The sequence below is a fragment of the Mytilus edulis genome, unplaced genomic scaffold (genome assembly GCF_963676685.1).
Source record: "Mytilus edulis unplaced genomic scaffold, xbMytEdul2.2 SCAFFOLD_547, whole genome shotgun sequence".
NCBI lineage: Eukaryota > Metazoa > Mollusca > Bivalvia > Mytilida > Mytilidae > Mytilus > Mytilus edulis.
The window spans coordinates 19,562-35,494 of NW_027267908.1; the positions used below are offsets into that span (position 1 = coordinate 19,562).

The 15,933-nt window shown below is 30.9% G+C and overlaps 1 protein-coding gene across 1 annotated transcript in view; it reads right to left on the minus strand.

Moving 5' to 3' along the window:
• Positions 1-14,594, minus strand: part of LOC139506180 (uncharacterized) — a gene marked incomplete at its 3' end in the record, with an annotated part of 33,895 nt that extends 19,301 nt beyond the window's left edge. Inside the window, exons 1-2 of the mRNA XM_071295408.1 lie at positions 14,484-14,594; positions 1,803-1,893 (exon numbers count right to left, since the gene is read on the minus strand). Coding sequence (XP_071151509.1) covers positions 1,803-1,868 — 66 coding nt within the window. The remainder of the gene's footprint in view (positions 1-1,802; positions 1,894-14,483) is intronic.
• Between the last annotated feature and the right edge of the window lie 1,339 nt (positions 14,595-15,933).

Genomic DNA, 15,933 nt, shown 5'->3' on the forward strand with positions numbered 1-15,933 from the left:
AAAAAGTCCTGAAAGGTCAGATAAAACCATTAGCAAAACAACAGAAGGGGAAACCCACCCACAAAGACACTACATGTACATACAAACCAAAAGATAGAGCAACAATAAACAAAACAAAAATAAAGGATTGAACCCATGTACATCGGACTACTACAACAAAGGTTCCTGGTTCGATTCTCGTCTGGGATGAAAATTTCAGGGACTTAATTTTCGGCTCTCCCTTGACACCATTTGCGAGTATGGTCTTGAGGAAACGATGATAGTCCGTCGGAAGGGGACGATATTTACAGTGGCGGATCCAGAACTTTTCCTAAGGGGGGGGGGGGGGGGGGGGGGGGGGCGCTGACTGACCTAAGAGGGGGCCCGCTCCAGTCATGCTTCAATGATTCCCTATATAATCAACCAAATTATCAGAAGTGTAACAGCACAAGCCTATCTAGTCTATTGTAGACATCATATTATTTTATTTACTGCCCCAAGTACTTCAGAAACGGCAGAATGCCGTTGTCAAGATACATAACACAGTTTTAATTAATATAAGTACAAGTACATGTATGTTTACATACATATATTTTTTTTTTAAAGTTATTCAGTATCTTAAATTAAATATAATTCAAAACATCTCATTCTATACGATCAAATTCTAAAACGACAAAAAAGTAGACAACAACACATCTTAAATTCTTAGATACTTTGATATTTATTTGTTGTTATATTTTTTTTTATGACATAGTAGTTTATTATGGATTAAATCATAGTGATTCCAACGTTTATAAAATAAATAATTTATCAACAAACAATTGTTATAGACGTGTTATTCATAGATGTTAACCGATTATAAATTTCTTATAATGAATGTTGACACATTTTTTAGGTAAATATTTAAACACAATGAATATTCAAATTGAAATAAACTTGAACTTAGTTAAAAGATCCGAATAGACGGATTTAAAGAATATTAGGTTAACTATTTATAATATTGTACTTTTTAGTTCGGAACTAAACGGCATACAGTTGCTTACATCTCTGAGTCAGTGACCTTTTCGGAGAAAATTTAAGATCATATGAAACTATTTGTTAAAATTTTTGTTTGGATACTATTTTTCTTCGTCTCACAACAATCAGAGTAATGTTGTTTATAATGATATTGATCATACGTCCGACTTTAAGGTCAATTTAAAGTATGGTCAGAAATTGGGGCTGAACAATGGACAGCTATTATTCAAGAAATATTCGTTTTGCTTGCACAGGCTCATTTCTTGTAAGTTTCCTTTAAAACAGACTAAGTCAAAAACAGATATTTCATAATTTTTTTGACTGATTCATTTATTGTAGTGAGGGGCTTCGGTGGCCAAGTGGTCCTAAAAATTCCTCAAACGATTCCATAATAGCAGGAATGTAACTCAAGTTCATTATAAGAGCAACCTTCCTGTGAAGTTAGGAATTTCAATGTCACTCTGGTATCTTTCGCCTCTCTTTTTCAGGACCTGGGATACAAGTATGGGAGAAGTTAATTATACAAATTAAGTGCCCACTATTCCCTGTCCGCCGCCAGACATAACCATACTGTAAGTCGTTTTTTGATAACAACTTATGCATGACTATATGATTCTATATAAATGTTTCATCTCTTCATTTGTAAGCGTCATTTGGTATAAGGTCAGGGGCGGATGCAGCCATTTTAAAAAGGGAGTTTCCAACTATATGTCCCCATTCAAATGCATTGATCGTCCAAAAAAGGGGGGGTTCCAACCCCCTGAACCCTCCCCGTGGATCCGCCACTGAAGGTACACAGTACTCACCGGTTCACGTATTCTTTGAACGAAATTTTTCCAGAGCAGCTGTCTTATCTGTCTTATGACGCCCATTAGTAATATATTACAAAATCAGCAGCTGAAATAAAATATTTTTTCTTGAAAATAAAATTCAATGACAATAGTGTTCACTAGAATTATTTTTTTAACAGACTAAAGTAAGTGATTGCAAAGAAAATACACAAAAAACAAGTATCTGCTCGGAACACAGAGAGAGAGAGAGACAAAATGAAAAGAAAAGTACTATAGCTGCAAACTTCAAGACAAATTTAGACTGTAAGGAGAAATGCATTCGTTTCTTTTTTTATTAAATTGATAGAATGTTGTTTTTTTTACGTCAAATTTTAAAATTTACATATTATGGCGTATTGCAAAATTGAGATAATAAAACTAGTATTGGACATTTTTAAGTTAACGTTTCAATATTCAAAAGTATAATATCTTTGCTATAGATAGCACATATTTATGACACCTATATCCCTGTTTAAAAAGTTTTCGGAATGGAGTTTGAGACATCCCTGACAAATGCAGCGCACGCATAATCGAACCAGCTGAGAAATGTACAATCATTGGAATTAATTTTTATCTTAATTGTCAGTAGTACCTGATTCCAAGAATTAAACATATATTCTTATAAACAATATTAAAGACATCCAACAGGTGATGTTTCCTTTGAAGTCTGTATAAAGCTTAGCCATAAAAAAAAATAAGAAACACATCTATGTGTAGCTTTGTTGTTATTATTCAATTTCGAAATAAGTCCAATTTATTGGTACAATAAGTCCTCCCATGTAGACTAAAATAGTATAATTTGATGTGAAAAACACCTACAATCATTCTAATAATGTTAAAAAAAATATCATGACAAATGGTTGAGTCTTTTTTTGTAACGCATTGATGAACAACTAGATGGGTGTATAAAGTTGAAGTTATAGGACGGACACACATGTGAATTCGAAACTATTGCGGCATTTTAAAATGTTTGAATATACCGATAATAAACAATGCTATTTCAGGCCACAGGTATAGATTTGATCAAGGATTTATGTAGTTAACTATACAAATCCTTGATTTGATATATAGAACAATGCCATGAAAAACATCAAGTACTTTTTGTTTTGTTTAAAAAATTGGTCGCGATAAAATTAAATGGTGATCTTCCCATTTATCCAACTTTTGGAAATAAGGTATTCTCATTTAGCCAACTTTTTATTTTTGTTAATTATTAGGTTGTTTATTTAGTAATAATAAGGTGTCTTTCTAGAATTTGACAGTAAATTTGTTTCTGTTTTTATAAATTATTAAAAAATATATATAAAATATGAGACTTTTTAGCCTAATAATTATTTTTCTTCATTTTCTTTTGCTCTGTGATCTTTGTTTTGTGTTCAGTACTTTTAAAATAAAAGTGTAAAATTCGATTTTTTTTGCCAATAGTGATACTTTTGTGTCATTTGAGTTACTGAAGGGTCAGTTATGTTACTATATAAAAAAATTTTTTTTATTTTTAGTAACAAATGAAAGTGTTTCAAGGTTGTATACGGATGATAGGCATTTTTTAATCATTCAGACTTCAACATTTTACACATATATTCAGTTTAAGGGTGTTTTCTTTAAGAATAAGAACAGAAAAAAAAAGAACGACGAGGATCTATTACACACAAAAAAAAAGCTCCATCTCATTGACAAATCTCTTCATGAATAAAAGTGCAACTGAAATTTTCCTATCCAATTCACATTTTAATAAACGGTTAAAAATCTTTAAAATACTTTCAAATGATTTACATTACATTAACTAAATGTCAGTTGCACATTTTAACATGCTATGCTAAATAAATAATACAGAAAATTTAATCTGGGTATATTTTTCAGTCTTATTTTTAACCTGTCATTCAACCAAAACTCTAATTGAAAATCCATTGTTTTTGGCTACCTTTGATCTCATCTATATAACTCTTTATTTTACCTGTACTGCCTATAATTTTAAAAAGTTGGATAAATAATACATTTTGATTGTAGTTTTTTTATTGGGACATGACAATGTTTCATATTTGTGGTGAGTAGTTACGTTCATTAAAATCCCAAAACGTCACAACAGACACGGGCATCGCGAACGAACACCATAAGATGGTGCAAAAAGGACAGCAACATCCAAAAAAGGAAAATTAACAATTGGGAACGAACAATCGTCTCTTGTATCGTAAATTTTAGTGTAGAGTTTCCAATGTAGAACTGAAATATCTAAATCTAAGAAAGGACAGTTATTATCGTTTATATTTGATTTATTTAAGGAAATATCGTCGATTGGAAAATCTGCTCAGCAATAAGTAATATTTGGATATCGAAAACATAATCAATTCGGAACTCCTACAGATATTTATTTATATACGTCGATGTGTTCCCTTACAGAACTTTTTTGATTCATTGAACATTTTTTTTATGTTTAATATATGCGTAGACGTACACCAAATTTTAGTCACATGAATTGTGGGACAAATTTAAATGTAATTAAAATACAACAGAGCTTTGTAGATACAATATCCTTTTCCGAAAAAAATAAAGAAAAGTTCACAAAAAGACACAGTAATCTAATTCTTATATTCGATATAAATTGACATCAATATTACTAAATTTAGATAACAAAGAAAAACATTATACCGCGTTAAAGGTTAAGAGTACGTCAAACTGAAAGTCACCAGAAAATACATTGGTTCATTTTGAACGCGACACATTGACAGGAGTGAAAAAGACAATGTTATAAAATACAACTGAAAGAAAATGTGATATTGATTTGGGATACTAGTATTTAGAATAGGATCAGATTCGCTCTTCGATTTGAATGATCCTATCAAGATTACGGTTGAAATAAATGCTCTGTCGACATGAGTTTTAAACAAACAACCCCACCCTTATTTATTTATGAGCCACCTTAGAAACTTGACATACTGTAAGCAATGCTTCTATAAATTTCCCCCTTCTCACAATAAATACGTTTATAAAGGACCCACTCCTCTTTAACATTTCGACCAATAATGATAAAAAAAGTATACAGATTTGCATTGTTGTAATAACAGCCTTTATATTAACCAAATTATGTACTGATTTGGAGATCTAGCCTTCAAAATATTGTTTTTTGCAGAACTGTTTTAAGCAATTTATAATACTGCTATTAAAATTGGGGTTTGAATATTTTATTTTTCAGGGTCGAAATCATGGAACAAACATACTTGTAAAATATATAAATGTAGTTCATAATCATGTTTAATCTAACTAAAAAAACGCAACACAACTGAAAAATATTTTTACAATAATGACATGATTGTTTTGAAATTAATACAATTGGTTCAAAGGAGGTACCTGGTGACAGGAATTACAAATGATATATGTTTAGTATTATGTTACGAATTTTATTCGATGTTTAAAGTTGACGTGACAGTGGTCAATGGTGTTGTCTATTCATATCTTACTTAGTTTGTTTACATAAAGGTGACTATATATGTTTTATAGTAATTCATCAAATCATAATTACTAAGCTGACATATTTTAAATGATGACAGACGCTTATGGATACAATACAATACAATATAAATAGTTTATTTACGTTTCACCATTAATATTACAATACATAACATAATACACGAATACATACAATAATATAAAATATTAATGCCATTCTAAAAAGAATTATGAGAGATGGGATTAATATATGTATATATATTGAAAATTAAATATCACTGTACAGCTAGATTAAAAAAAAAATCCTTAAAATATTTATATTAACAGTTAAGACAAAATGTTTAACGATATAAAAAACGACGTCTTCTATCTAAAATAAATTTGCAGATTTTGGCACTATACATAATAATACTATCAAAGTTACTAGCTAGAACAATAGACAATTTATCCAGATTAGAAAAATTTAAAAAGTTTAAGTATTCTAACAAAATAATTTTAAAAAGTTCATTTTGCAGATCACCGTACAACGAACACTCTAACAAGACATGTTCCTCAGTTTCAACAATGTTTTTACAGGTTTCGCAAGTCCATTGTTGGACGGGTAGCCTCTCAAATCGTTCAGTCTCTAGGCAGATCGGAGTAACACCACACCGAAACTGTGCGTATGCTCTTCTATGCGATGGAACTATAACTTTGTGCATGTATTCCTCGGTGTGTAATGACGTTTTAAAAGTTCTATATGTCCTTATTTCCACCGTTACCATTCCTTTGAGATACAGTTTTATTGTGATTGTTTGACCATTCATCGTACAATTTAGATAAAAGTTTGTCATATAGTACATTCTTAACTAAGGCTTTATCCACATTTTCGGCGTTATACAGGATCATCATGTTTGCTGATAAAAATTGTTGACGGATTCTATAATTCCAGTTACCGATTATCGCCGTGTTTGGTGTATATCGTCCAACACCCATAAAAAAGCGAATCGCTTTATTTTGAACCGCGCGTTTACACCGGAAAAGTTCTTATCTCCTCATACTGCTGCTCCATAGCTGATAGTGCTCCGAACTGTGGAATCGTATAGTTTAGAAATGTTTGAAACGGAACACCTCCAAACGCCTTATTTTTCGATATTAAAAGTCCTTAAGCTCTGTTGGCGGCAGCTGCAACATGTTTAGTCATGATCTGGTAGTCCAAATGTTCTGTTAATACGAGTCCAAGATATGTATACTTATCGACTGTTTTCAAAGTTATATTTCCACATTTAAAATTTGATTCAGAACTTGGTGAAGAATTTGGACGGAAATGTAAGACATTTGACTTGTTTCCAATTACTGTCATATTATTGTTGACGCACCATATATTCATTGAATCCAATAACGTTTGCACTTTGTTTCAGAGTTGATAAATGGCACTAGGTCGTCAGCATATAATAACACCGAAACTTTTTCACCTCCAATATCAACTCCTAAATTTAAAGATGTTAAATGTGTCGCAAGGTCATTAATGTAAAAATTGAAGAGGGGGTCAAGGGGTGTAACTGTTATGCTGTTATGGGGCAATTTAATTCTTTGTTATCTGTTATTTTGAAAATCTATTTGCTGTTAGCTGTTATTGTCTTATTCTTTGTTAGCTGTTATTGGGCTTTTAGTTTTTTTGTTATCTGTTATTGTGATAATGTATTTGCTGTTAACTGTTATTGAAAATTGGAATGTTAGCATTTTTTTTTTACAGTCAATATTCGGTATAAGTTGAAGATCATTGGCCATTGGGGTCTACCACTACTAATATGTTTGTCCCGTATTCAGAGAAGGATTCCATCAACATATACCGATCACAGAAGTGAGGTCCAGGACAATTCAAGTATATCTTATGATTATCCTTTGTAATAAATTCCATTTTTTTTTTATGAATGTGTATTTAGAATTATCTTAATTTTTTGTATGAGAATAATGTTCCTTGTTTTCCGTACGAACATATTAAATTAAAACAATTCTTGATATGACAAAAAGGAAAACATATGGCCAGGAATATCTGACAAGGATCTCAATTAAGGACTAGGTCATAACAACCACTTAACCTTTTATATAATATGGTACATAGACTCAGCTCTGTAATTCTTTTCAAAGCAGACCAAATGCATTGTACAATGAAAGTTTCAGCATGTACTTGGGTCCGAAGCTGCACACAACTCATTACAAACAAAGATTTATTTCGTTTCAAGCCATTGTTTCCCTACTGAACTATGTATTCTACTTACTAGTACACTTGGTACAATCAAAAACCTCAGCTGATAAAAAAATTGTTAAAATAAGGCCTTTGAAATAGTGGAATAAATTGCTTTTAGAGTGTCAAAATTCATTCGAAGTACTTGATAAATTGCATGCTTATAATTGGTGCTTTTGATTTTTCTACCATATATACCACTTTGCCTCATAGTTTTATTAAGAAAAGTTCACACACCTCATTAAATGGTCATTTAGAAAAAGTCAGAATATTCAAACTCTTTCAGGTCACTTTTTTTATTAGCAACAAAGGGAGCTTCAGTCAATATATATAAACAATACACCAAAGTTTCATGAGAACTGCTGAAAACATTTTTGTGTTAATGTCTGAAAACTGGAAAATCACCCCTTTTTAATTAATAAAACCCGTTAACTCGGAAACGTAAAATCTAAAATTTATAAAATTGAAAGTTACCTCATGTTAATAGATATAAACAATTCACCATAATTCCTTGCTTCGTGAAAGCATTTTTGAGGTATTATCAGAAGAAAACTGAGAAAAAAAACAACAATTTTATTGAATAAATAAACCCATCACCCAGAAACTTAAAATCTAAAATTTATAAAAAAAAAAAAAAAAAAAAAAAAAAAAGAGAGAGCTCACGTCAATAGATATAAACAATTTCCCAAAGTTTAATGCAAATGGTTAAAGACTTTTTTGAGTTAATGTCCGACATGTTGACAACAGACGGACAACAGTATACCATAATACGTTCCGTAAACGAGTGTATACAAAATATTATAATATATTGAGTAGTAATTTAAACACATTCTAGATACATAAATTAATACTAAAAACATAGTCATAAAAAATGGAATGCATTACAAAGGATTATATCCGTAATAAGAAATATTGATTTGTCAAAGACCGAATTATTTTTAAGATTTCATTTACTGTTTTTGTCCATTTTAATTCCTTGTTATCTTTTATGAGCCAAATCAATTTGCTGTTTTGCTGTTATTGGGACCCCCCTTGCCCCCCTTCATTGAAGAGTAATGGCGATATTAAACAGCCCTGTTTTAGGCCACAACTCACATTAAACCAGTCTGTTTTGCTTCCATTTATCCTCGCACAGCATTCCACACTTTTATACAAGGACAGAATAGCGTTATATATATTCCCTTGAATACCAATACTTTGAAGTTTCCGAAATAAAATGGTACGATCAATACAATCATATGCTTTGCGGAAGTCTATAAATGCAACAAATGTTGATAATCGATTACACTTTCTGGTTTCTATAATTGATGTGAGCGAGGTAACATGATCAATAGTGCTCCATCCATTCCTGAAACCGTTCTGAACATCACATAAAATGTTATTCTCGGATTCCCATGCATTCAGTCTATTATTTAACACATGACAATAAAGCTTATAACATACAGGAACCAACGTAATCCATATGTAATTCATCGGATCCCGCGCATTTTCTGTAGAAGATTTCGGAATAGGGTATATAATTCCTTTAGCCCACACCTCTAGAATTATTCCCATGAAAAAACATTTGCTGAATAGTAAAATATGCAATAACGGTATCACGGTGACATTTTTATAAAGTTCAGCTGGTATTTCATCCTCACCGACTGCTTTGTCCATTTTCAAACTACTAAATTCAATCATCATGATCATTGTCAAATTGTTCCTATTGCAGTATTTTAATCAGTAAGACTTTCTAAGATAACAATTCGAATACTAAAAATTTGGACTTAAAATAAGGCGTATAGGTACAGTTTTCAATTTGTTAGCGGGCATGACGTAACACAGCGAATCAAAGAATTCAACTTTATTTATAACTAATACAGGACAATGCTGTTGATTTCCAACAAATACGTTATTGTTTTCCAAATAATTAATATTACCAATAATTAATAAGTTCAAGATCGACGGGTTCACACAGAAAGAGTTTGAAAGCAGAGAAAACTGTGCATCTTATAATCGGCATGACTTTATCAGATAACAATACCAATACTAAAATAAGGCTTACGCATAGTTATATACTTTAATTCACAGTCACGGACCCGCGTTATAACAGGTGTATTCTAGTATTCCAAATAATTATCATTTAAAATTAGGCCTGGACGTTTGACATGTTTTATATATACTTAAAATAATATTACTGAAAATTAATAAGCACAAATTATTATAAAAAATATGACTTAGATTTACTATCCCATATATATATATATGGTGTTTTTTAATCCTTTTTTTATTTATATTGTTCTTATTTTTTTTTTATTAAGAATATTGCACAAGTAGCAGTCATACATGTACACATTTTCAACATCGCAAAAGCATCGCCCTCTCCGACAGCCTTTATATATATACATATTTACTTATCATATGTTATTTAATCGTCCAGATATTTGAATACAATATAAATCTTAAAGTGTTAAATATTTGTTAGTCCAAATTAGAATTTTGTATATTTGTAAGCATTGTGTCTGGATAACGACCTCAAACCAACAAATAATCATTGATCTGATTTGTATATCTTATGTTTTTGAGAAGTGAATGAAGTGCATGTATACTTACACATTTAAGTTGTTTCAACAATAATCAGAGACCGATCTTTATGTTGAAATACTTTTTCATGGAACAGTTTCGATATCAAGTAGAACATTCTAATTTCTTTACCGAGTTTTCATGGAACAGTTTCGTTATTAAGAATTCTATTTTCTCTATTTTATGTGCTATTTTCACATTTCCTGACCGGTGTGAGAAAAATATTTCTCCTCACTGGTGAAAAATCTGTTCTCGGCAAATGATTGGTTGAAATTTAATTGTGACGTTATATTTTCTTGTTTTGTTTCGGATTTTCTTATTGTGACGTCATGAAAAAAAGGCGACCATGCATGATGACGTCACATCAAAAGAACACAATTTTCCTGAAATCTTTGAAAAGGAAGAATAAAAATCATTAGAGAAACAGAATCCACCACTGTAACTCATGTATTACGCTATTTCTTAACTCTCAACCGTTAAATTTTAATTATTTAAAAAGCTCGGCAAGCCTCGGGCTTTAAATATTAAAAATTAACTGTCTCGAGTGGAGAAATATCGTAATACACTTATTGCAGTTGTGGAATCTATATTTCTTTTCCGAGTTTTTCATAGACCAGTTTCGATATCAAGTAGAACATAATAAATTTTTTACCGTGTTTTGAAGGCTATTTTTTTTAGCCAGGATGCTCTTTATTTTTTTATTAAAAAGAACAATAATTTTTGCCTTTATCGTTTTTCTGATTTTCTTTTTCTTGTTTTGTTTAAAGTACAGTAAAATTGTAATGAACTCATATTAGATATATCAGGAAAACGCGCGTCCCTTACAAAAGAATCATTGCTGACGCTCTAGTAAAAAAAATAGATTGAAAAGCATTAAGGACCCCAGAGTAAGAATGCCAAATACAGCGAAAATAAGCTATATCTGGGTGAAGATAATCCTCAGTATTACGGAAAATTACAAATTTTGTAAACAGTTAATCTATGACGTTATTAATGACAATTCGTGTCAACACAGAATATATTGGTGCCTATTACTGGGCCTGTGATACTCTTGGCGAGTAAACCTCACCAACAGTGGCATCCCTCCAGTGGTTGTTCATAAACACATCACAGATATCAGTGTTAAAATGTTGTACGCTATACGTGCGCACCGTTCAAATAAAAGACTCATTAGTGACGTTCGAATAAGAGAATTCAAAAAGGCAATTAAAGTAAGAAGAGTATTGCGGACCTAACATTCCGGAAGGTTTTGTCAAAAACAGCTCAGATAATATATTTCAAGCGTAGACATTTCTTAGTATTTCGATAAATTTTAAGCTTTGTTAACCGAGTTAATTTATAAATATGACCATATCAATTAAATTCATGTTAACACAATGGACATTAGTGCTGACTTTTGGACTGGTGATTCTCTTTGACAGTAAACTTCACCAGCAATTTATGTTGTAAGATATGTGCGTTTCTTAAAAAGACTCATTATTGACGATTGAATAAAAAAATTTAAAAGGCAAATCAAGTAAGAAGTTTAAGAGCATTTAGGTCCCAACGTTTTGCCAAATACATCTAAGATAATCTATATCTTGGGAAGACAATCCTTGGTATTTCGAAAAATTTAAGTTTTGTAAATCTAGTTAATTTATAGATGTGAACATATCAATGATAAATCATGTCGACACATAAGACATTAGTGCTAACTTCTGGGCTGGTGATAATACTTGGGAGGAAACCACACCAGCAGTGGCATCTAACAAGTGGTTGTTCATAAACTCATCACGGATACCAGGGTTAACATTTTTTACATCATATGCGCGTTTCGTCCAAATAACAGACTCATTAGTGACGATAAAAAAGTTTCAAAGGCAAACGATGTAAGAAGTTGAAGAGCATTTAGAACCCTACATTCTGGAAGGTTTTGTCAAATACAGCTAAGATAATCTATATCTACTTGGGAGGAAACATCTTAAGCAGTGGCATCGAACCAGTGTTTGTTCAAAAACTCACCATGGATACCAAGGTACGCCATATTACGCGTTTCCTCCAAATAAAAGACTCATTAGTGACGATAAAAAAGATTTAAAAAAGGGCACTAAAGGAAGAAGTTGAAGAGCATTTAAGATCCAACATTCCAGGAGGTTTTGTCAAGTATAATTAATGTTCTTTTTCTAGGGTAGACAATCCTTATAGTATGTCAAATATTCTAAAATTTGTAAACCGAGTTTATCTATAAATATGAAGATATCAATGATAATTAATGTAAAATAAAGGCAACAGTAGTATACCGCTGTTCAAAAGTCATAATTCGGGTGAGACAAAAACAAATCGGATAACAAACTAAAACCAAGGGAAACTCGTCAACTATAGGAGGAAAACATAGAAATAACAGAAACACTGAAGTGAACAAAAAACAAACGACAATGTAACACACACAGAAACGAACTAAGATAACAACTGCCATTTTCCTGACTTTGTACACAACATTTAAAGAACAATTGAGGACATTAGTGCTGACTACTTGGCTGGTGATATAATTTGGGTTGATATCTCACAAGTAATGGCATCGAACAAGTAATTGTTAATAGACTCATCATAGATACAGGATTAAAATTTTGTACGATAGGCGTGGGTTTTGACTACAAAACTAGACCTACTTTATCTGAATTTAATTAATTGTTTGTTTCTAATATTATATCATAAGGCAACGATCATAATTTTTTTGCTGTGGCACAATTTAATTTACATGTAATGTTTAATAATAAAATATAATCTCTTTCTATTTCAGATTGGAATTGACAAAAAATGTTTGCTTCCAAAAAACAGTAGGACTAAAATTTATAAAAATTTTCGTGTTCCGATATGATAATAAAAAAAATTGTTTTGATTAAATTCGAAAACAAATTGATTGTTCCAGAAAAAAATCAAGCCCCCTTTTTTTCCATGAAAAAATATATAAATGGTCTGTGCCTGAATAAATTCTGTTATTTCAAGATTTAATATAACCTGTTTATTCTATAAAATTTGAACAGTAAATCATTTACCTATTTTTAGTAAGTGTATTTACACAGAAAAATGTGAATAATTATTATAAAATTGTTATAATTTTATTACAGCATGAACCAATGTGCATTTGTTATCTCAAATTTTCAACTTTAAAAACCTAGACAAACTTTGTAACAAACAATTTTTAATGTCGACATGTGCACGTAATGGAGTTTGGTTTTCAGAAATTGTATTTGGTTTTTGAGTCAAAGCCTAATTTAAGTTTTCTATTTATTATTTGGTAATTTCTCCGAAACGGCATTTAGATTTGACTTGATATTCTGAAGTATACTGAATACGGAATTTTAAGAAGGTGTAACGTATGATTGATGGTAACAATACTAATATATTAGGATGTGAACATAATTACCTTCCCTGTGGGGTGCGTTTTGCTAAGTCTTTAGTTTTCTATGTTGTGTCATGTGTACTATTATTTGTCTGTTTGTCTTTTTCTTTTTAGCCATGGCGTTGTAAGTTTATTTCCGATCTATGAGTTTGACTGTCCCTCTGGTATCTTTCGCCGCTCTTTTGATACATTTGGTGAGTTAGCCGCGGATAAGGTCTTCTTAGAGAAGAAACAAATACAAGGTTTTAAGGCTTACATTTTATCAGAGGTAATCCAATTTTATATATGATTCAAATGAACTTGCATAACTTTTTTACTTTTGATTATTTTGAAGAAAAATAACATAACTGCTTTAAACTAGGGTGTTAATGTTGGTGAGGTATTTTCTATCTATATATACATTCTTTCCTTTCGTTCAAACAATATGTGCATTCCAAAATACAGTGAAATTTAACTCAAATTTCAGACTTCAAGAACATTGTATATAATTGAAGAAAATTATATTTTCAATGGTTTCAGACATAAAGATTCTTCATAACACTTTTACCAGGTGTTTGCCTTCAGTCAAAATTTTACTTTACCCGTTTAACAGCATAACATATCATATAAATATATTAGAATATTTGTTTTTATCAAACAATTTGTGCATTTATTCATTATTTTGTATTTCATTCTTTATTTGTATTATTAGATTATCTAAAAACATTACGCACACAGCAATATATAATGTTACTTATCAAGGAAGCAATCAATTAAAAATCAGAGTGCAACGTAAAATCTGGCATTGAACGCACAATATTTTACTTAACTGCTATTATTAAGATTATTCAAATGGTTTCCTAGAGCATTTAGATTGTCTTTCTTTTATATTATTTTGCACAATTGGTAAATAAAAATAATGCATCCATAAATACAGAATACCTTTGCAATTTTAAGCATTTTGCAGCAGATAATTGTTTGTTTTTTTATATATCTCTATTTGCAATCACTATTCCAATAAATTAAGTACAATTTATTTGTTATCATACATATATCTATTTACCTTGTACCCAAAGACGTATTCCCAGAGATCTGAAGAAAATGTTTATTACACACTATTTGTACTTATATCAAAATAGCTGCAGCATCACGAGTTATTGATATTTCGCAAGACAAACAAAGGGGTTCATAAACTAAACGCATACATACACCTACATTTACCTGTAAACTTTCAAAACGTCTAATTCTTTGTAAGATTTTAGACGTACAATTAACCAACCGTGATAAAACTTGCATTTCCCGTTATATTATGTTGTGAATATATTATTGATTTAAATTAATTTCATACGATGCACTACCATACTACCCCACAAGTGTGTACAAAACTCATTGAAGCAAGCTCTCGATATCAATGAAGTTTCATAATATTTTTTCCTTATCGATGATTTACAGCTTGTGAAATTCAAACTTTTCGTGTAAACATTGATGCTCCTTTAATCTAAAATAAAAAGAAGATTTTTGGGCGCCCAATTCATATCTGTCTGTATATTTATTTAGTTCTGTGTTGTTAATTTATTTACTTTATACAAATTTATCTGTACTTGTTTCATCCGATTATACCTGCAACATTTCAAAATTTAATTTATTTCTCATAAAGATATGGCCGTTTTTTTCCAAATTTTCTTCTCCAAGACTTGTCCCCAGACGTTTAACTTACTTGACAATGCGGGTCGGTTGAAAACAAAACTTTACGACAAAAGAGATGATTTCAACTTTCCAATTGTGAACTTTCCATTTCTAAGTAGCAACATTCCAGCAGCACCTGCATACGGGGTATATATCTCCCAATTGATACGATATTCCCGAGCTTGCATTTCATATCATGATTTTTTTGATAGAGGGTTGCTGCTCACAAGGAAGCTATTAAACCAAGAGTTCCTTATAGTTTGCTGTTTGGTCTGGATAAAAGCTCTGTGTAAAAGGCCGTACTTTAACCTATGTTTGTTATTATCAGGTTATCCCCCCAGACAAGGGCCTTGAAGGGGTCATTTTATTATGTTTACTGTTGTAGAATAGAAAATAGAAATACTAAGGATTTGTATAGTGCTACTACATGTATACAAAACCTTTGAAAACTTATATTTTAAACAACTTTTCTAAAAGTGGGGTCCACTTATTTTGAATAATATTAAACTGTTAAAGTAAATGTGTTAACATGGTTAAAGTCCAGAATAGTACAAAATTCTTGGACATGTTTTGACCATTTAATACCATATATAGATTATATATTATAGTTCTTTGGAAAATATTAGCCCTTTTGTACTAAAAGTGTTTTTACAAAAATAATATATTATAACTTATATTGACCCCTCATCTTCATAACATTAAGGGGTTGTTCTGACCTGACTATGACTTGGATGGAGAATTGTCTCATTGTCAGTCACACATACATAGACCAGATTTAATTATTCAATTATTTCTTGTTGAACAGGGAAAAAATACTTCATAAATTA